Source organism: Cyanistes caeruleus, chromosome 3 (assembly GCF_971803275.1).
Source record: "Cyanistes caeruleus chromosome 3, bCyaCae1.hap1.1, whole genome shotgun sequence".
Taxonomy (NCBI): domain Eukaryota; kingdom Metazoa; phylum Chordata; class Aves; order Passeriformes; family Paridae; genus Cyanistes; species Cyanistes caeruleus.
The window spans coordinates 10944080-10966746 of record NC_141703.1 but is presented as its reverse complement, the minus strand read 5'-3'; the positions used below and the strand labels follow the sequence as shown (position 1 = coordinate 10966746).

The following is a 22667-nucleotide window of genomic DNA, read 5'->3' as shown; positions in this document are numbered from 1 at the left end:
ACTGGCAGAGAAGTGACACAGCAGAACCTATAAGCTAGTACAGCAGCATTTGTATTTTCAAGAAACTAAGATAATGGTTGGTAATATTAAGTATTCCTTCCTTAATTAATCAGAAGTAAAGACATTTGGGGAAGGGAGGGATGAAGTGTGCCCAGACCACCCAGAGGACTCCAGAAAGGTGATTTATTGAGGTGGCTCCCTGCCCATGCCCCCCGGAGGAGGGAATTCCCTCTGCTGAATTCCATCTGCAATGCCTGCCAGGAGAGCTCTTAACCAGCTTGTCATCAAGAGAGCACACAGAGCACATCAGCTGGAAACACAGAAAAACTTTTAATATTTAATCTCAGTATAAATAGACTAAGCACAGCTTTCTGTCCAGCTGTTCACCTGTGCCATTTATAACCATTTATTTATGCTCTGTCTATTTTTGATGTTGAGAACACTTTCTATTGCATTTGACTGTAATTTGGATTGAGTGTTTTCAGGTATCAGCAATGAAACATTCTTTGCTTCAGCCTTCCTGGGACTGCTCTCCCCCCTCTCTCCCCTGAACCTTTTCTATTACAACCAAACAGCAAAATGCTGTGCTTGCACAGAGGCATCCCAATCTAGCTGGTACCACAAGAATCCCAAGAAGAAAATATATCTTCTAGTGACAACTAAAAGCATCAGACACCTCTCATACGACCCAACTGCCATTTAAAAAATGTTCAAGGAGCACAAAAAAGGCAAAGATAATGTGATTATTACATGGACAAGATGATTAACAGGCTATTTTCAGCCAAACCTTCTGATTTACTCCACAGATGTTTTATTACATATGATTTTCAGAGTAAAATCATCCAAATCAAAATTTCCAGCACAACTTGTTTATGAGGAAGAAATAGTGGAGTTTCAGCAACCCAGCTCTCTTAAATCAAAGCAACATATAGGCAGATGGGTTGAGCATGTTCCAAACCTATTCTGAAACCAAACTATTTCATAAGAAATAGTTATTTTTATTCACATAGGAATAGCTTTACCACCAGCTGACTTTTCCCAGTTTGGTTTAAGAAAGTGCCCTGCCAACCCCCCACCCCAGACCTCAGCCCTGAGTGGAAACCCCAGCTGTAGACAGGTCTGTCAGTCTGACACACTTCCTTCCAACAAGGTGTTTTTTATGTTTGTGTGTCACTGTTCATTAAACCCTAACAGAAAAATCATCCTACATTTACATCTCAGTCTATAAGTTGTCATCTATCCTTTGTTTGAAACCTCTCTAAAAGTCCTGTATCTTGAACAATAAATTGAGCTGTGTTCCCTTCAGGAATAATTGTTATAATTTTTCTGTCTAAATGAAAACCAGGCAACTGCCTTGCCCTTATTCTGACTCAACCTTTTGCAAGAGAGAGAAAATTATCACATCCCTCAGGTATTTAGCATGAGTTCTCAAAACTCCCCTAAGCAGAATTAAAGACTGCAGTGCTCAAAAATTTCTTGATACTAAGAGGGAGGGAGAATAAAAATATCAGAACATTTCAGTGTGCACATCAAATTATTGCAAAGATATTATCAAAGAATGCATCACATGTCTTGCATCTGCCAAAATGCATTTCATGATGACAGATTAGTGTGGAGGAAGACCGATAAATGCTCTGCCACTTGCATACTCTTTTTCCTTCATTTAGAAAACAATTACAAACTAGACATAGCTCCAGTGGATGTTCAGTACCCCAATACTTGGGTAAATTTTTTTAATAGCAGCTACACAAAAAGAATTGGGGCTTGCTGTGTGTCACATTCAGCTCCCCCTCCACCCCAGTTAATCCTTCTCTAATTCAGCTGGCTGCTTGTGCAGCCAGGCACGGCACATTAGCACGGGTTGCTGGAGTTCAGGGAAAAATCCACTGGCTGTGAATGGTTCTTTATTCTGATCCAGCAAGCTGGACATGGTGGCAGGTTTTCTGCTCACCACCACGTTCACCTCTTAGTAATCTGTATTTTCAGGGACAACATAAACCTGCTGGACACAGCACTGCAATGAGTTGCTGCAGGCTAGGGGTGCACCTCGTAATCCTTTTTTATTTTTCTTTCGTCAAAACACATCAAAAGGGTAAGAAAATAGTTGGGAGATACTGGTTTGTGCACTCTGTGCACCACTCACAAATCTCCCACGTTGTTTCTTAGCAAAAATAAGAGTAGCAAAGTGCAAAGCAAACCCACAGTCAATCCAGGAAGGAGGGGTTCAGGTGGAAGGAAGGCTCCCAGGGACTCACTCACTCACTCACTCACTCACCCACCCTGCCTACGACTCAGATCATGAGACTCTGCTCTAGGAATGCCTGCAATGGAGAAGTCTGTTCAGACCTGCCCAGGCAGCACCAGAGATTCCCTCTGCCTTGTGCAGCAGTTCAGGCAAATCTCCCTCCCAGCAACCTCCGTCCCTGGGGGACAGCGCTGAAAACACCAACGAGAACTGACAAAGAGCCAGCTAATGTGCATTGGCTGCCCTTGCAGAGATTCCCTGGAAATATGGCCATTGATGGGTAAGAGCTGATAGATAATGCAAGTAACTATGCGTAAGCTAAAATTAACAAAAAACCTAAGCTTGCTTTACTATAATATTTTAGGGGCATAAATTTTTTTTCTCTCTTTTTTAGGTCTCTAAGAAAATCTGAGAGTCTTTACTGCATTTTTGATATGCATTTTTGCTTGGATGAAGATTTAAAGACTGTTCATATTATTTTATGAGGCTATTCCAAGTGTAATTTTGATGCTTTATTTTCAACATTTATGACTACCAGCAGATGAAAGAGTAGGAATAATCCTATCTCACCAGGAAATGCTGACCAGAGTGCACTGCTTCAAGACCAACACAAGCAATAGCAAAGGCAGCTGAAAACTCATTCTTGCTAGGTGGTGGAAGTTTAACTTGAGAGTGTCTCTAATTTATGCCCCTTTGTTCTGGTCCTGAGAGGCCAAAAAGAAAAAAGGACACACTAAGAGAGAAATCCAGAATTTTCTTTGCCAGCTGTCAGGTGTGAAAAAACATTTATGCAAAACCAATCCTTTTGGGAGGTGTGAAAGAAGGGTGAAGACCCTCACCACACCATTTCTGCAGCACCCTGTACTGAACACCCTGCCTTCCCTGCTTCAGAAATGAAATCCACCTTGCAACCATGACAGCTTCCCTGGCATTTTATATCATCAAGAGATCATACAATACAAAGGTACCATGAAATAATGAAGAACTTAAAAATGCAAACCATACTGTTGTGGGGGAAAGCAGCAACTTGATGAGGAAAGGAGGAAAAAAAAATCACACATTGATGTGGAGAAAACCTTGGGACCCAAGATCTGAAAGAGTATTTACACAAATCACGTGCTTCCAGGAGGATCTATAAAGTGACCTATAGCACTGAACATGGAACAAGTCATTAGCATACAACAATACATTACAACACAGAACTGTGCAAACAATGAACTTTAGTTTTTTTCAAAGCACTGAAGTATCCTTGACTAAGCACGGAAAGCTGCTGGTATGTTTAGTATATAAAATGAGATTTAATACTGGGGGAGGGAAGAAAAGCAGTCCTAACACTTCATTAACCTTGCACATAGGAAAAGGTTTTCCTTTCTACCTAAGAAGGGACAGTAAGGGTCAGTAAAACAGCTACTTACTGGTGTGCAGTATTCCACCATGGGATAGTGCATTTTGTGACCTTTTGCAACACGGCCAGAGAAGAAGCAACTTTGGCAGATGTCATAGTTAAAGTGCTTTAAACTTCTGTACCTAAAAGAGGATAGAAAAGAAAATTTCATGGCTTCAGAGCTTTGTATGTGACTGCTTCATATCACCCATCAAGTTTGCTGTGTTAGTAAATTCTCCTCTGTGAGATGTCACACGGTATGCAATGCCCAGAAATGCTCTTCTGCCCTGAGGGACAGGTACTGCTGCCTCAGATGTTTGTCAAAGATCTCAATCTTCAAAAAAATTTCTTATATTGGGCAACAGTGAAAATTTTTACACATTCACTCACCTTTAATATATGAAAGACACTACCACACTTTTTATTTCTATGACAATAACTTCAGATCCTTTGCTCTTCGTCATGATTCCTTAAACAAAATGTCCTCCAGGAGGAAAATTCAAAAAAAGTAATGCCCTATCAGTAAGTAAGTCACTCTGGCAACACCCTTGTGTCCTTCCTAGCACATCTATATAAACAATTTTCCTGTAGAGCATTCCATCCATGCAAAACTCCAAATGCACTTTTGGGCCATTATTTAATCTCATCAGCTCTATGAGGCAGCTAACTGTTGTATCTGCTGTGCTGAAGTGGTTGAAAGTGCCGGAGGCATAAGGGTTGTCTTGTTCCAAATACACGAAGCAGCTCAGCCACAACGACCTCAAAAGAACATTGTTTTACATGAACTGGGTGCACAGTATTAGCTTTCTAAAAGCCTCCCAATACAGTATCCTTTTGTCAAGTGTGTACACAGGGTTTCAATGACTTGCAAAGACAGAGAAAAAAATCTGCAACAGACAGATTCTACTGTCATGATAATAGATTTGTTATATAAATTTAAGAGACAGATGAGATCAGTCAAGTAAAATTAGACACAAACACAGAGCTCCAGTGTCTGCTTCCCGAGTTTTTGGTGCTTACAACAGGCTATCCATTCACTTGCCATCCTTTGATATTTCTAAGGGCTGCACTTTTCAATTCCACCTACTTGTCTTTGGCTGGTTTATACAGAACTGTGTAAGTAATACAGTAGTTCATAAACCATATCTGGGAATGGGAAAATTAGACTTTGTGGATGTGTTGAATTACTAACATCCAATCCATAGCTCTTCCTCAGTAATATTTATCACTTCCCAGTTAAGATATTAATGGGGAATAAAAAGCAAAAGGAAAAGAACTTAGACTATTAGAGCAATAGTCTCAGATTCAAAACAAAGCAAGAAATACCTTGATAATTTCCCCCATTTCCCACAGTGAAACTGTGGCAGAAAGCACTGCCCCACTACATGCGTAAAAGCAACATTCGTCTGCTCCCAGGTTGGAGCAAAATGATGGCTTTTTTGTGTAGCACTGCTTTCTGCTGTTATCTATCTGGGTTTTAGAAACAAAATTACAGAAAGCTCTTTGTAAACAACACGGTAACACAGAAGGAGAAACGCCAAAGGTTTTCAAATGGTAAAGGAAGACTGTGTGTAAAAAGGGCAGAAACCATACAAAGCAGCTATTGCGAAGCAAAGTGATAAAACAAGTCTAGGCATAATTGAAAGTGAGTATTTACTTAGCCCTTAAGTGGCTTCTCAACAGGCACACCAACACACAGCCATTTTACAACACAGTGACTTATTCATTGCCATAGTAACCACAGTGTCAATCCAGATGTTTAAATAGACCAGCAACATTTCCCCCACTCCAGGTTAATGTTCCAACAACATTCTTTCTATGAGAAATGCACATGTAGCTTTTACACGCCTGAGAATTTTCAAGGCACTTCCTTGCTTTATGACATGACAGAAAGCAACCCATTAGGATCCAATTCAGAAAATGCAACTGCATAGGACACATTGAATGTAAGGCAAATTGTGTTAGTTGTGCAATCCAACAATGCTTTTGTTGAGGCATGGAAAGACTGGGAAACAGAGGAAGGGCCGTATCTTAACTGAGAGATGACTACTGTCTTCTTCAAGTCCCCTGGCACCCTCATGTCTGCATCACAGTTATTTTTTCCAAGAACAAAATGCCTACAAAATGAAGCTCCCGATTTGCCTGGAATCAGGCAGAGCTCTTGATCCACCAAGCAGAAGTGTATGTGGATGAAAGGGAGGGAGTCTGTACCTGAATCCAATAATGGGGCACTCCTTACAGATGTTACACTTGGCCTGGTGCTTGGCGGTCTCAGCAGCAGCCACCCTGTGCAGGACAGGCAGCCACACCATGGACTGTGGTTCCAGCCTCATCCAGTCCAGAAAGAGGGCTGCTTCGATCTCAGGCTTGTTGTTGGCCTGCAACACAAGGGGAAAAATGACAGGGGCTGAGCACAACTTATCTGTCTACTCAGCAGCTAATTAAAAGTTCAAGCTGTTCGCTTCCTGTCAACTCCATATCACTTCCATGAATATACTCCAGCTTTTCCCCCAGTCCAAGTCTTCATTAAAAAAAATAAAAATAAAAAATCCCTAGGATCCTGCCTTCAAGCCAGGAACTGAAAACTATTATTAATATTTCAAACCTCTCTTTCTCTTATTCTCTCTATTACAATAGACAGCACTACCATGTACTTTGTCACAGAGAAAATCATCCACTTACAGGATCGCCTTTGATGCCTGATCTCACATTCCCTGTCTCTCTTATCTGAGCCTGCATAGCACTGCTTCTCACCTATTTTAAAAACTGCTATCCAAACCCTAAAAATTGCATGTCTTTTGATCAAAATTCCTTTCTCCTTAACATCTTTCATTATCACACTGACCTTTCTTCATAATGCATACGTAAGGAAATCATTCAAATCTCTCTCAAGACTTGTTGTTGAACATCCTCTTTCTCCTTAAATGCCTCAAACCTTCTCTTCTCACCAGATCTTCTTTAAATTTCCCATCACTGACTGCAAACACAATACAGTTCTGTCCCACAAAATATGATTCTCATAGTCCACTACATCCCACACTCATTTCTTTGCCAACAGCAGAAGAAGCTATGAACACTTCGACCAAACCATTCCTCTGCTGCTTTCCCATCCCATCCCATCCCGTCCCATCCCAACCAGTGTGACATTTCAGGTATCTCTTTCATGGTAACTTCAAGGAAGCTCAGTCACAGAGCCAAATCCCATTGAGCCAGGCATCATGCACCCCTGAAAAAATGATATATCATCTCTACCCAGAGCACCCATAATATGAAAAAAGAAAAAAAAGAGAGAAAATCTACAAGGAAACTGGGGACAGCAGTGATCTCTGTGCATTGGTAGAGGTCACACTGCACCAGCAGGCTGGACACTGCAAAGAACAGTGCAGAACAAAGGCAAGGAGCATGAAAAAGGATTTAAAGGAAAACAGTGGAATGATGGAGTCAGTGTTTACAGGAAACAGCCCTCTGTTGTGCGGGGCATCACAAAGCCTGCACAAAACTGGTTATCTGAGAACCTGGGAGATGGCCTCAGTGCTGAAAGTGAGGTGATGGATCAGGTGGAAACCTCAAGGGGCTCTAGTGGAGAGGGTGGGAGAAGGGAGGATGTGTCCACACAGGGAACAGCCCAAGTGATGAAGAGAGGTAACATCTTGCTCTGTTTCTCTAAACCATCACTACATGCTAATTCCAATTCCTCGAGACATTTCCTTCCATGCTACCCACAGTAACAGCATATTTATGGTCTGAATATATTTAAATCTTCTGTTTTCCTTTTTCTCTAGGCTTTCAAATACAGCTCTCAGCGGGCCAGTCTTTTATATTTTAAACTTCACAAGGCTGACTGTCTTCCTTTGTGGTTCCAAACCTATTTGAAGCATTTAAATAAATAATAAGCATTAATGTATCATGTACATGGACCAAGATGAATAGGGGATTGAGTGCTGAGGATTTTTATTCTTGCTCTCAGTTACTTCTCCAGTTTCTCACGAAATTTGAATTTAGTGTAATCTAGCTAAAACCTTATTCCACTAAAAATGCTAGCAATGAATTTCGAGAAAAAAATATCCCAACTGATCTGCAGGAGAGCAATAGGGAAAACCAATTAGCTGTAGTTTTGTTCTTTGTTTTCTTTTAAATCTAACACTGTTTGTAACCTTGACAAACAAATTAACTGATCAATATTTGGAGGCTAAGAAAAATGCAGTCTTTCAGACAGAAACCCACAAAAAAGATGTGAAATACAAAGGCTGTAATATGCCCTGAATAAAGCATTGCACTAAAATTGACTTAAAATGCTGTTGCAATACTTTAGTTCATTAGAAACAAGGATTCTTGATCAGAGCTTCCTTCTAGATATGCTCATTTGGGAAACAATCCAACGACTCCTATGACTACACTTGGGGTCCATATACAGGGACTTCTAGTATAGTCAAAAATATCCTTTTTTGCATATTTGGTGTAAAAACATGAAATCAGAACTTATCTAGAATTATTCAGATAAAGTCCTTCACAATTTGATATTTAGGAAAGGATTATATTAAATGGAATACATGCTGAAACACTTCTGACATCTTCTGCATTAAACCCTGGTTCTCTATTTTTTCACATAGCTACAGAATTTAGGAAGGCCCCTCAAAAATAAAAAAGTGAATATCAAAAGCACAATAAAGTTCAGTAAACACTGGAAAGGGGATTTGTTCAGAACAGTGAATACTGCCTTCTGCCACAGCACATCAGTGAATTCAGTCAAATTAAATTAATTCTGGAACTCCTAAGTGAAAGGCATGTTTATAAAACATGACCATCTATATTTTCAGCTGGAAGGCAGGGCAATAAGAGGCAGGGGAGAGGATTTCCGTGCCTCACTGAGGGATCCAGCTTCAGCCAGCAACTACACTGGCAAACCATTACCCTGCCTAGCAGACTACACTTTCTATACATAGGTCCTCTTAGCCTATAAAAAAAATAAAAATTAATAAGATCTCTTTAATATACCATTCCTAATAGAAAAACATGAGGTGTACAGAAATGCTGCAGTGCAAGCTGCAGTCAGAATAAGAATGAGCCGCTCCAAGCTTGTAGCCAGCTCTCCACTTGTAGCTGCTTTAAATTTGCAGGGAAAATGCTGTGGCAATGAAAGACTTTCTGTAACACCCTAGATCTATTTTAATTTTGCAGTCACTGTCAATTGCCAGCAGTCCCAATAGCTGCCTACCCAGAGCTCCGTATGGCGGCTGTACAAAACCTGTGCTCAGAGAGATTAGGTGCATTAAAATGTATCAGAACTGGTTCTGAATTATATTACATGAAGATTTAAAGCCACGTGGAGAAAAGCTGGTCAGGGTCAGACAGTATAGGACAGACAGTTCTTGACTGTCTCCCGAGCTGCTATTACAATTTTTTTAATAATCTCTAAATCCAGTGAGGCAGCAGCTGAAGACTTTACATACGGGAAAAAGGCTGAATTCATACAGTTCATATCTAAAGCAACAAGATCAAGCTGTAAAGAATATTAATGGTTCTTCTCTTGAACACATTTCTGTGCAACTCCCAATTTTTATGGTAATAACAGAGTGAATCATAAAGTAAAATTCATTAAGGCCTTTCCAGCTTACAAGTAACAATTTGTTATGGAGGACATTCAAATTCATTATGTTCCAGACATCTGTTTTTCAGTATTTATTCTGCAGAAACAATGGGGAAATAGGAAGTTGGGTGGTGCTAGCATCTTTATGCAATACTTGGGAGATGCATTTTTTGTTCTTCCCTCCCTTTTCCTCCTCCTAGTAGTTTAAAAAACATCCTATGCTGTATTAACTTTGTCTGTCCTTAATAGGAAATATGCTACAAAGTGCTAGGCTTTTGGACTGAGTCAGATAATACAGCAGAAATTTCTGATTTTTGATTAGCATTTTTGATTAGCTATATTCTGTTTATGTGCAGCATAGGAAATTGACCAGAAATAAATTAAAATTGTTAATTTAATGGTGTTTTTCACCCTGGGTGGAAAGCTTTACATTAGCAAATACTTTTTTGGACAAACCAAACTGAGGGATGGGATTCTTACAACTTGTTAAAGTCTAAAAATGCAGAATGGCCAGTAACAGCCACCCTATCTCCCCAGAGTCAGACCTAACACTCCTCACCCTTGTGTTCCACTCCTGCATTACACTTGATTGCATTGACTACGCCAGTCAATGTTTTTAGTGTTTTATATGTTTTATATGACCCACACTTGAACACCATCCCCTAAACCACTGTAAAATAGTTTTTGAAAGCAGTTCACTTGTAGGACTCTTCAAGACTGCCTCCAAAGTCAGGCACAGCTTCACAAAATCCTGCTGAAATAAAACCTGGATTGCTGTTTTATGACATTTACAGCACAGCAGCTTGAGGAAGGATTTGCTAGTTCCCTTTGGCCATCTCTCTCTTGTCAGAGCCAGCAGCAGAAGAAATATCCTATGAATAGAAACAAGGTCTGCCTGTATCTCTTAAAAGAGATCGAGTTCCTCAACAGTAACACTGCACTTGTGAGTAATATAGACTTGTATATGTAACTGTACATAGTTATTTATACACAGTAATGGTATTTCCTAACTGCTCAAGAAATAAAAGCAATAAAAAATGCCTCAAGAAACAACTGTCCAAGTAATTCAAATCACCACATTTATGGCCAAAATCACTTTCAGGGTCCTGGCCCAGGATTTGTAACACTCCAATGCCACCTAAAAGGACTAACAGCTCTATTTTGGATTTTATTTGCCCGAGTAAATACACCAAATTTGGACACATTTCCATGGTTTTAGAAAGCAGGCTGATCTTGCCTTACCATTGATCAAATACAAATCTAGTAATGAAGACTATACAATACAGAGTATTAAAATACTTTGCTACATCAAAGTGAAGCAAAATAAGGTTTAAAAATACATGTATGAATTCACTGCACATATTTTACTACTGTTCAGCTTCATCTGTTCTAGCTTTTAACACCAACTCTAATTCAAGTATATCCTTGGAAAAAAAGCATACTTAAAGCATTTTATAACTAAGAACCAACTATCCAACATCTGTGACATGGCAAAGGACATTTTCATCTGAGCTACACTCTGCTCTCTCATCACATTTCTTCAAAGTCCCAATGTCACAGTAACTCATCCAAGGCAGTGATGTGAATTCCTAGGTCCTGTTTACACTATATGAGGAAAGCATATTAATAATTTTCCACTGTTAAAACTGTGTGTCCTTCACTCCATATCATTTCCCTATCCTGTTTACTTAAAAAACGTACTCATCACAGAACTAAAAGGAAAGTCCTTTCACACTGCAGCAACAGTGAATTCACTCAATTTTTCATGGATCTATAGATTGCTTTGATGCTTTCTGAGCTTAAGCAGAACTATACAGTCTTCAAGTGGTCACTGGATTAAGCTCCTTGCTCTCCAAACTTAAAAGTATTTTTTCTTTAGAATCTCAAAGCAGAAATTACACACCCTGCCCCAAATAGGAAAGATGAGTCCTATGATATCCTTCTCCTCCCAACAACTTCTCTCAGCACCTTCCTGCAAATGAAGAAAACTATGGAAAGCAAAGTCAGTGCTGGGGGAGTGAGAAGTAGCAGGCAGACTGGAGCAGCAGCTCAGAAGGGAATCCAATTCTCAGGAGCAGAGGAGTGCAGCAGGCAAGGCTGCTGCCAACAGCAGGGCTGGGCTCCTCCTTGCCCAAACATCACTCCCAAGGACTCACTCTTCAAAAAGCAGGAGACATTTCCCCTGTTATCAATGGGAACAGTAAACATCCCCTTTTTTTCTGCTGCTGTGCAGACAGACAAGGCCGTTGCCAGGGCACTAACCTAAGGGAGCTGGAAGAACCATTTCTGAAGCACACAATTGTTGCGACTTTGACATGACTGCAATTAAATTGCTGGCTTTTCATCACCAGAAGAAAGAAGGAAGAAGAAAGTAAAGAAAAAACCCAAAACTAAAGAAGAAGCATTCCTCAACGTGGGTGTACAAAGAAAGACTTAAATTAGTTTCCATGCAGTAATGTAAACTATGAACTCCCACAATATTCTTCAAAAATGAATTATCTTGCTTCAGTAAAAGGAGGCTGCTGGGAGCAGCAGTACTGCCTGGCTGTCCAGCTTTTCCAGCCTCTCTGTTTCCTGGGCTGCTCTGTATTCTCCCCCACCAGCACTTCTGTACTTGTCCCCCAGCCCGTGGATCCTGGTGCCCACCATCCTACACTGAAAGGATGTCTCAGTGTTCCACTTCTCCCTTTCTCATGGAAAGTTCTTGTCTCTTTCCCCATCTCCATTCCTGGCTGCTCCTTTCTTTCATGCCTCATTCTATCCACACTGCTTCCTTCATCATTATTATTCTTATTGTTGTTCTTACTGTGCCTTTCTTAAGAACCATCCTTATTTTCCACTCCTTAATTTCTTCTTCCTCACCTTCATTAGGGCTTTCCCTGTGTTTGGATTTCTGCTCCTCTCCCTAGGACTCCATCCCATCTATTCCTCTGTATCCCCTCCTAGTCTCAGCCTCCCTCCCCCTTTCTGTCCCTACTAGAAGATCATCTGTTCTGCTGCAGCCCAGGATGGAAATCACCTTGCACTCTTGAGAATTAAAATGAAGCTTCATCTGGAGGAAAAAAGAGAGGATGACATTCCTCCTATTGCAGGTAAGAAGAAAATCTATTTTTCAGGGCAGGTAAGAGAAAGAAACCTCAGGTTTTCTGGTGCTCTGATTTCTGAGCTTGCCAAAGGTTGTGTCCAGCAGTGCTTGGGCTGTTCCTAGAAATGCCAGCAGCTGGATGTGGTACAACATTCAGCCTGCTGACATGTCTTCATTTTTAATAACAATGCTGCTAACTCATTTTGCTCAAATAAACAATTACCACAAAATCACAGAATCACAGAATAAGTTGAGTTGGAAGGAACCCACAAGAATCACTGAGTCCAACTCCCAGACCTGCACAGGACCATCTCCAAGAGTCTTCTTCCTACCTTAAAAAAATGGGCTTGGTGTGTTTCATCACTGTGATTTTATATTGTTTTATTCCTAGTTGAAACACACAGAATGGCAGTCCTCTTTAAAAAAAAAAACAACTATGGTTTTGCTAGATTCTGAGGTCACTTTCCTTATCAGTTTTTCAGTGATGTTCTAAAGTGCTGTTCACCTTCACTTGGGAAAATGACAGAATCCAGTGAGTCCTAATTTCTGAGGAAGGTCATTTGTACAAAGTTTTTACCATGGATTTGCTGCATAATAATTTTGTGTTGGTGTCACTTGAAAGCTCAACATGGAAGTCAAGGCCTGAAAGCACCAGCAGGATCTAACACAACTATCAACATCACTGTGCACAGTTTATGAGCATGAGTTATCCACCCAGGACACACTATAAAACACTCATTCTGAAATGGCATCAAATACAAATTAGAATTATAAAAGGTCAAGACATGAATGACAGAAACAGTCAAATGTAAATCCCGTAGAATTAATCTGTTAAAAGAAATGTCAAAAATACAGGAAGTTAATATCCCATCACAACAGAAGTTTGTGATGATTTTAGAATTAAGATTCTTTTCATAGTCATTGTGTGTAAGCAGTATACTTCCATGCATTAATATTCATTGAAAACACTTGCTGTGTTTTGCTTAGCACAGAACTGAAACTACTACATAATGAAACTTGAGCAGCAGGCAAAAAAGCAAACAACTCCCCCCTTCCCCGAGCAAACAAAAAAATCCCTCAGGGACAGTGAGGAGATGGGAAAAGAGCTTTCTTCCATTGTAATGTAGAAGATGCATTTAGAGTTAATCACAGACCATACATTACCTCCCCTCCTCTACCTTTTCATTAAGCAGCTGTCTTCATCTTGTGCATTCTGCTGGTAGTTATGATAAGGATGAATAATTCCCTTAACTCTCTTCCTTCCCCAGATTAAATAATTTACAAGTTTGAAAAAGAGACTCAAGTTTGCTTGTGTATTCCTCAACAGACAGGACAGGAATTCTTTCAGTACTCTTTAAAAGAAAACTGGTATTATCCATTCAAAGAGTGGAAGGAGCTCATTGAGCACTCCTCACCCCTAGGCAGCACTGCAGGCAGTCGCCTATCGCTCCCCTGGGCACCTGGCTGTCACTGGTACGTACATGCCCAAAATTCAGATAAACCACTGCTGCTCACCTACATGACAGCAATAAATAGTTATCTACTGCTGGGCAATAGAAAACTGTAAAGCCAGGAGCTGCCACAACAAAGACACTGTTTGCAGGGTTCAGTTCCAACAGAAGCCCCAGTGACAATTACCTGCTGTCTGAGCTAATTCAAATATACCTCGTCAAAGGCACAGTTTAATACACCAATGGCCACTACCATCACATGACCCTCAGTACCCTAACCTTCATCCCAGGTTTTCAATCCTCCTCAGAAGTACAGCTCAACACAAAACACCAGTGGGAAAACTCGGAGCCAGCACAACACGAACTTACAAACTGAAAGCAGCTTCTGACGCTCGGCTCGATGTTGCTGCCCCCGAAGGAGGCCACCTCCCCCAGCTGCCGCGGGATCTGGATGGAGTCGTGCAGCAGCAGCCCCAGCCGGCGCTGGTCACAGAAGCCAGTGGAACTTGCCACTTGTTTGAACAGGTCTGGAGGAAGGAGAAGGAGACCAGAGGTCAAGCATGGCTATCAAGATGTGGCAAGCAGCCCAGATTTGCTTTGTTTCCAAGGCTCGCAGGTGCGGTCGTCAGCCTTGGAGGACATGAACATAAATATGACTTCAATCTGGCTGCTTCTTTCCCCATAACCACCAGGGTTTTTCTGTGAAATGTAAGTTTAGTGGTAATTTTTAACAGTGTTTCTGGCTCGTACCTGGGAAGAAAGGCCACTCTAAGCCACAGCACCTGTGTCATTACTGATAATAGCAGCAGTGACTCCGTAACAAAGCTAACTAAACAGCAGCATCTTCATGCCACAACACAGATGTCTTAATGTTTAATGGTAAAATAATTTCATACAACACAGAGCACCTTTACAAGTCTTAGTAATCAAAACACAACTCAGAGAATCCATTTCTCTTCCAGATGAGTTAAAATGATAAACAAGAGCTTCCTAACTTTGATATATGATCATCTTTTGATTCAAGAGAATTTCTAAAATAAAAGAATTACAGTATGGCAGAACCTGCCATCCATCACAATTTTTAATATCATATTAATTTTTTGCTTCTGAAGTGAAATCTCACTTGAAGCCATGTTCTGTTGTTACATCATTCTAGAAAAGAATCCTTACAGGACAGAATTCTTATCCCTTCATAAGCTCAATTTAATTTGGTGGGAATTAATTGTACTACGTATATATTGAGGAGGTTATAGAATTCACAATAAAAAGAAAAAAAACAGGTTATCATTAAATAAAATATTTGGCAACATCTCTGTTGACAATACATTTATTACCTGGATAAATTCTCCTTACTTTTCAACAGTTAAAAAGAAAAAAGAGAGAGAAAAATAAGACTAGAATAAAATAATGCTCTTTTTTTGGAGTCACTTTAATATTTCACCCAACACCAGGGATACAATTATAAAGGTGCTATTTGAGATAACTTTCCTAGCACTGCTTTGACACCTGTTTTCTTCCAAAGGAATAAAGGAACAGATAGAGAAAGGATTATTTTTTAATTACATGAATTTCACTCTTGCAAAGTCTAGTTTCATAATGAGTAATTCTGGGATGAATGCTTCCATCACCTCTGCAAGCCTTAAGACTGCTGCTCTAGCATAACCAACTCTGCTCTGCTGCACAAATGAGACAGAAAAATTGTAAGGAGTGCAAGTCATTGCATACTTGCAGCAATACTAATGGCAACTGCACCACAACTTCAGCATGGATGGCAAAGCCAGATCACAGCAAGACAGACACAAGTCCTTCCTCTCCCACAGCTATCCAGCTTTCAATTTCCCAGTCACTAAAATATTATGTGTCCTCTGAAAGGTTACAGGACACTTAAAAGGTTATGCATTACTGTGCACACACACTGCAGGAGTATCTAAAATATGGATAAATGGTTTCCTTTATAACTTTGATAATCTTTGATGAAATATAATTTTGAAAAATATCTCTACTGAGTAATTTTCTTAAAAGATTTTCTGAATACTTTTTCTTAACACCCACATGAAACATCTAGAAATCTAAACTGTGACATTCATTGTGATTGCCCTAAAATCTGATCCAATTACACATTGTCATGCACAGACCCCGCTGTTGGTACTGCCTGTTTTCTCTTTAGAGTTCTTCAGCTTGCATTATTAGAGACTAAAATGATAACAACTGATGAAGAATTGCTATGGGTCAAACCCTAAAGGCTGGATTTTCAGTGGTATTTTTAAGTGCATGAATGAGTGATACCAGTTAATTTGACAAGAAAGTTACTCTTGAGAACTACATTTATCAGTCAATCTTTTCTGGATCCTAGTCTCATTAGTGAACTGATTCATTAGTCAGGTAAAATTAAGACTGCAAGTGGAGTTCTTTTAAGTATTTCATCTCTTAAAATGTGTAAAATTTGCACACCTTTAATATTTATTTATTTAAAGTAAGCAACTACATTTAAACACAATGTACATAATAAGACTGACCACAATGTGGGAATCATTTAAAAAAGTTAATATATTTGAAAATAGTGTAATGCAAGTGTCCGGTAGACATGCATTTTTATGTATAAAGGTGTGTTGAACCAAAGGGGTTCAAAGGTGTGCAGGTCTCCAAATGGGTTCTTGTGCCTCAGTGAATGTTCAAGACAATCCAATAGGGTGCAGTAAAGAAATACTTTTTGTACAGATAATAGAAATTGAAAGTTTCAAAATAGTGTTTATTTCATCTTTATCACATCCTTCCTAACTTCCTACTTCTGGTACGCTTTATAATGCAGACGATATACTAGTACAGTGATATGTGTACATAATTTATAAATAGAAATACATCTACTGGAAGTGCATGGTGAAAAATTTTTCTGTTGGGAGGGGTGTGATCAAAAATGCTCAGCAACCACAGTGCTAAAGTATCTAAAACTACAGAGAACAAATAACTTAAAAGTACCAGGTGAAACAAATTAACACACTTGACATCTGCACTATCTAAAATGTCTCTGTATGTTATTTAAATGTTTATTCAATAAATAAACAGGAGGAATAAAACAGGAACACAAACATAAGGTAAACCCAAAATAATTATATCGACTTACATCTATATTTATCTTCCAGGTGTGCTTTACAAAGGGATACGACACCAGTTTTGAAAGATAAGACACGGATCCTTCCTGTTCGACCCCTAATGGAAAAGAAACATTGGCTGATAATACAATCCATTCATGTCATAATTTGTTTACTATAGCCAAGTTCACTGTAGTACTCTAGTCTTCCTAAATTAAATCTCACAGAGAACATTTGAGCTGGATGGTTATTAGTCAAGCTAGAAGTGAAAAATAAAACACTGCTGTGGCTTCAAAGGCATAGCTGAACTGTCCTGTTGTATCAATTCTACCCAAAATGGTCTCGATCAGAAATAACTGCTCATCTCCTTTTTTATAAAAAAGTGAATGAAGTGTCTTTACCCCATGATTCCTTGAACAGGCTTCTCTGTGAACTGCTGCTGAGTGATTCTCAGAGGAGATGAGGTCCCTGACAGAACAGCAAACCAGCTGTTTTGCCAAAGACAATATGGCTTTACTTTCACCAGAAATCCGATGTAGCAGTCGTTTTTAGGAAGTCTTTGCTTATTGTCTGCCAACCATGCCCTGACTTGCCTGAAAAGGCAACAGGAAGCTGAGCACAAAAAAGCAGCCTCTGCCAGCAGTGTGCAGTGACAGAGGCACTCGTAATATCTTCGGGGGAATGATAAAACCTGCCTAGATATCAAGGCAAGGCAGGCAGGCTGTACAGTTATGCCATTAACACCTTGGAGTGGTTTCTGAGCTCCTCCTCACAGTGGTCAGACCTCTCCTGTGCAGTGCCAAGGGGCTGGGACACTCCAGCCAGCCCCTGCTGCCTCCCCCTCCCCCTCACTCCTGCCTTGTAACACGCCCACGCTACTTTTGCTTTCTAATGTGACAGCGAGAACAACATCCTCCTCTGAGCTGCAGGCAACGCAGTGACAAACCTTCACATCTTCTCTCAGTCATCTGCTTTAATTCAATTTACTTCCTGTTGCTGGCTTCCCCCCCAGACTATTGTTTCTGATAGCATTTCAAATATGTAACCACTACTGCAAACGAAGACATATACAAAACAGGAAGCTAATGCCTAAACCAAACATTTTTGAAGCAGAGCTTTATCAACAGCTTTGAAGCGTCACCAGTAAGGCCCCCACTGGGAGTAAGATAAATCAAGTAGAGGCAGGCTGTGGTCATGCATCAGGCTGCACCACAGGTAAAGATGCATGTGGTCTTTTTAATCCTATGAAAGAGCTGAGGAGCCAGCGGTACTCGTTTACCCACACATCTCCCCTGCAAATCCTGTAAAAGGTATAGACTGAAACCCATGGACAAAACCAAATTTAGAATTTGCAGCTTTTTATTAAAGAATCTTGCATTTTTCATTATGAATAACCATTTGTAGTTTACCTGTGCTTTCCATACTCTGGTCCTCTTACTCTTCTCTCTAAAATCTTTTTCCAAATTAATTACCATCTGTGCCCTGAGAAACTCCTCCTGATGAATACCAGACTCATGCAAATTATACAAGAGAAGAATATAGAATAATGATTGCTCTGCCAGGCAATTAAATTGAAACTTGTACGAATCATGAGTTGTTCAGTTCACTCTCCTCTCCTCCCAAGTCAAACCAATAATTTAGCATGCTACTGCAAATGAGCATGAGTGACTGATCAATTAAAACAAATCCAAAATGTGCTGGATTTGCAGAGCTGTACCCATAATTAGATCAGTCATTGACTGTGAATTTGATTAATATCTTTACAAATGACAGTTTTCAATTATAAGAAAAGTAAAGATGCAGTACATTTAATTAAATGTCTCCAGTAGTGCTGTGCACTTTGGTTGATCTCTGTCTATTAAGTTCACAATGAAAACTAAACACATGTAACCCTAAGGTCACCTCTCTTACCAGTGTAATTCAAACTTGAATTTTGCTAAAATAGCTACAAGCTTTCCTCACACATAAAACACCTCTGTACTCCATTATGTCCTGCAATATGCAGCTCCCCAGCATACCTAGGGAACTGCCTGGAGGCAGATAATTATAATTTCTAATGTTGTACTTGCAGCACAGTGCAACATAAAGAAAGCTAGACTGGACATGGCTAGTGCACATGTCACATCTAAACTGGACAGTTCAGCTTAGAAGCAGCCTGTGGAATGACCTTTAGTTCCCTATCTGCCTCTTATGTGACTGATACACATTAATATCCCCAGCACATGTTTTGTTTCACTAACTGGGAGTCTTTATACGTTATTTATGGATCATGGTAACTAAGAAGTGAATCACTGTTCTGTGAAAGCCAAAGCAGATTAAACAAATAAAACCTGGCTCTTGAATGAATATTGCCCCATTCCCTGGTAAACCAAAAGAAATACAATGTAATCTGGGTAAACCACTTCACAAGATACTGCAGCTGCTACGGGGGATGTCCCAAAAAACTGACTTATTGGAGGTGATCCTTCAGGAAGACATGATCTGTACAAATCTGTACTTATTTTTTCCATGTGATCACTGAATATTCACTGCTATGACAAAAGGTGGATGGAAGAACAATGTTATGGCCCTACAACAACAGCATTGTTCAAAATGTCACTGGAAATACAGTAATTGTCCATGAGCTTCCAATTCTATAGGTGAATGTTTATTCTGCCACAGTAATGAGTATGTCTGCCTGAAAGTGGCTGATAAATACCTTATAAACAAAATAAAATACTTTCACTGACTTTTTAAAATTTAAATTTACCAAATACAAATATAATGGCTTATTCTAAAATGAACTTACAAACGTATGTTGGAATTTGCCTATGAATTACGAGCAGCATCATTAACCCACTTAAAAGAAATACCCATAAATTTTCTTCAGGTATATTTAGTCTGTTGTGTTTATACCAATGGGTACATTTTTTAAAATTAAATTTTGAATTCAGTATTTCTAAAATTTTCTTGCAGCTAAGGGCTGCAAGCATATTAGACAAGACAAGAGATGACCCTCTTCCATCTTTGAAAATGAATGACAGATTTAAAGTTATAGAAAATTGACATATTTGAAAAGGTTTAACATCTGGAGGTATAGACAGGCAAGGGTTTATACAGTGTTTATTCTGTTGCTTGATAATTCTCTTGAACTTCTTTATCAAAATAAATCAAAAAGCCATGTAAAGTCATGACCTACTGTGGACAGACATGAAGTCAGAGAATCGGTCTGAACACAAAAATCTGCTTAAAAAGTTGTTTTCTAGCTCTCTCATTGAATAGCTTGATAAATCCAGGATTGTAAGCCTAACCAAGGGCCGTATTGATTCAACTAAATGCAGTCATTAAACCATTAGGTTTATTAAACTTTCTCTTCAACCACCCTTTTTTCAGCTCCAAGCCACCCATGCCATAATGAGGCAAACAGCTCAATACATCCTCCCTCTCCCCTTCTGCTACTGGGAAAGCTTCTGGAGCTTTCCCATGTCCTGAGCCCCCCATACATACGTGTCATAGACATTCAGAAGCCAGTTGAGGCACATGTCCACACAAAGGGGAACATTGACCAGGTTGTTGTGCTCTTGCTCCAGTCGATCATAAATGGTGGTCAGGCAGTTAATGATCTGCAGAATATCCATTGGCTGGTCGTTCTGTTTGAGGTTGTGCTGGTCCAAGGCATCACATGCAGCAGACAGACTCAGGAGATCCACTGATGGAATAAAAAAATACACAACCATAAAGACGGAACAGAAACAGTGGTGGTACTACCTACATCCAAAAAGTAAATAAGAGCACTACTCTTGGCTTATGTGCCTGGCCAGAGGATGTAAAATGTCCTCTGAAAGTCACATGCAAGACTGGTTTCAGGACTCCTACAGATGCATTATTACTTAGCTGTGGTCCTAGAGACCAGTGTGTATCTGTTTCATTTTTAGCTGTAAAGTACTTATTATGCTCTTGGGTCCTGTGAAAATATCACACATCAATTCCTGTGCAAGTAAAAATTACATATTTCATGCTTTATGTTTCAACAGATAGGCTAATATTTGATTATTGCATTCACCAAATGTGCTCTCACCATAGCACAGGTCATCAGCCTTCCTGAGAGGTGTTGCCCATTTCTTAGAGAAGTCGAGCAATCTTAACCGAACCAAACTCCATAAGGAATATGCAAACAAATCAGAGCTGAACTGTGATTATCCTGTTACTTTTCCTCTAGTGAGGACAATGAAAAGAAGGTTCTGGAAACACTAAATGCCTTGTTTCAATATTTATTATTAAATGTACCCACTTATAATTCTGAAAAGCATTTTTATTTATAAATACCTCTATGGCATTACAGGGTAAGACACGTTTAAATCTTAGTCAACATGCAACAGCTTTTTGTCACAGACATTTCTAAACTTGATTTTTGTTCCAGTTTAAGTCAGTTGCATTTTGAAATGTGGATTTCCAGGGCAAAACTGAACCTCCCTTTCTCAGTTCTTAACCTCTGCAAATTAACATCACCAAGCACCACACTTAGGGCACACAAAATTATGGGATGCTGGTTTACAAAGTAAGGCAGGAATAAGAACAAAGGAAATCAGAAAGATGAGATGCATGATGACAATCTTCCGGCTGCCACAGGAAAACTTTGTAACTCCTTGCAGTGAATTTCCAGGGTGTGAGCAATGGGGATGTTAAAGTCCAGATGCTGTTAATGCTGCTCATACCACAAGAAGTCACAAAGTACAGCATGATGCAATATGACCCAAGGTAATAGCATCTGGTCCAAAATGAAGTGCCCAAAATCATCCAGGAAATTCTTCACAAAACTGGAAAATGAACTGACTCAACTGCAAGACCAGTTCTTCTCTCATTGGAATAAAAAATGTGTTTTTTTGAATTCTGGTAAGCAACATCTCTTCATAACGTCAAAAAGCACCTCCATAATGAGCAGAGGCTAAATACAGGACTTTTTTTAGAACTTGATCCTGTTTAAGGGCCCATTTCACAAATTCACACTTGAGTATCCTATTTTACCCAGGATGAAACTGCCCCTTTGATGTCCTAGTGGGAGATGAGAAATACTTTAGCTGCCCACAGGGCTGGTTCGCAATGCTGCTTGGACAGTACGCTGGGATTTTGTAATTGCCAAAAGAATTTCAAGAGCATACATTTCATTGGAAATCAATAGGGACTTCTGCTACTAAATCCCTTAAGCAGTTCTGAAAATTTCATCCTCTGGGCCTAACATACCTAGTCCTAGAGTGAGTAAGGAAACCTTGGAATGCTATCCCTATTATTACACCAAGAAATTTAACTTTGACTCCATGATTTTGTGCAGGGTTTTATTGGAGTTTTACTTTTTTCACATTAGCATATGGACATTTATTAAAATAAAGTATTTTGGAATATTGTGTTTAAACTAGCAGCATAAAAAATGCTAAGGTCAGTGTTATATCCTGCAAAAGCATCAGAACTCCTCCTGAGTGTCTCAGAAAGACGTTTTGCTTCCAAGAATTCATTAGTCAAAATGAAAATAGAGCACAGCCCTCACAACACCTATAACTCCAAGCTTTAGGCTGAACTCTCAGCTCCTTTGAGACTAGGAATCAACGGTAATTAAATGAACCCCTCAGGCATCTGAGTGGCAGCATAATTATGTATGCAGCTACTGCTAAACACAGGTCATTCCACTTTGTGAAAGCTTTTCCCGTTAATAAGCAGCGTATTCCGAAAAGCCTTTCAGCCCACTCTTCATCAGCCTCCTGTCCTATCCCGAAGTTTGAAACACACAATCATCTCCTAACAAGCTAAAAGCGCTTGACAACAGGTTCTGCTTTGGGGAACCTCTTTCTGGGG

General features: G+C 39.6%; 1 protein-coding gene across 28 annotated transcripts in view; it reads right to left on the bottom strand.

Annotated features, from left to right (window-relative positions):
- Nucleotides 1-22667, bottom strand: part of DMD (dystrophin) — a 1136032-nt gene that overhangs the window by 39482 nt on the left and 1073883 nt on the right. For all 28 annotated transcript variants that reach the window (XM_086879790.1, XM_086879801.1, XM_086879781.1 and 25 more), the window contains 5 exons: nt 20328-20529; nt 16874-16959; nt 14122-14279; nt 5841-6007; nt 3661-3772 (listed from right to left, as the gene is read on the bottom strand). In XM_086879790.1, coding sequence (XP_086735916.1) covers nt 3661-3772; nt 5841-6007; nt 14122-14279; nt 16874-16959; nt 20328-20529 — 725 coding nt within the window. The remainder of the gene's footprint in view (nt 1-3660; nt 3773-5840; nt 6008-14121; nt 14280-16873; nt 16960-20327; nt 20530-22667) is intronic.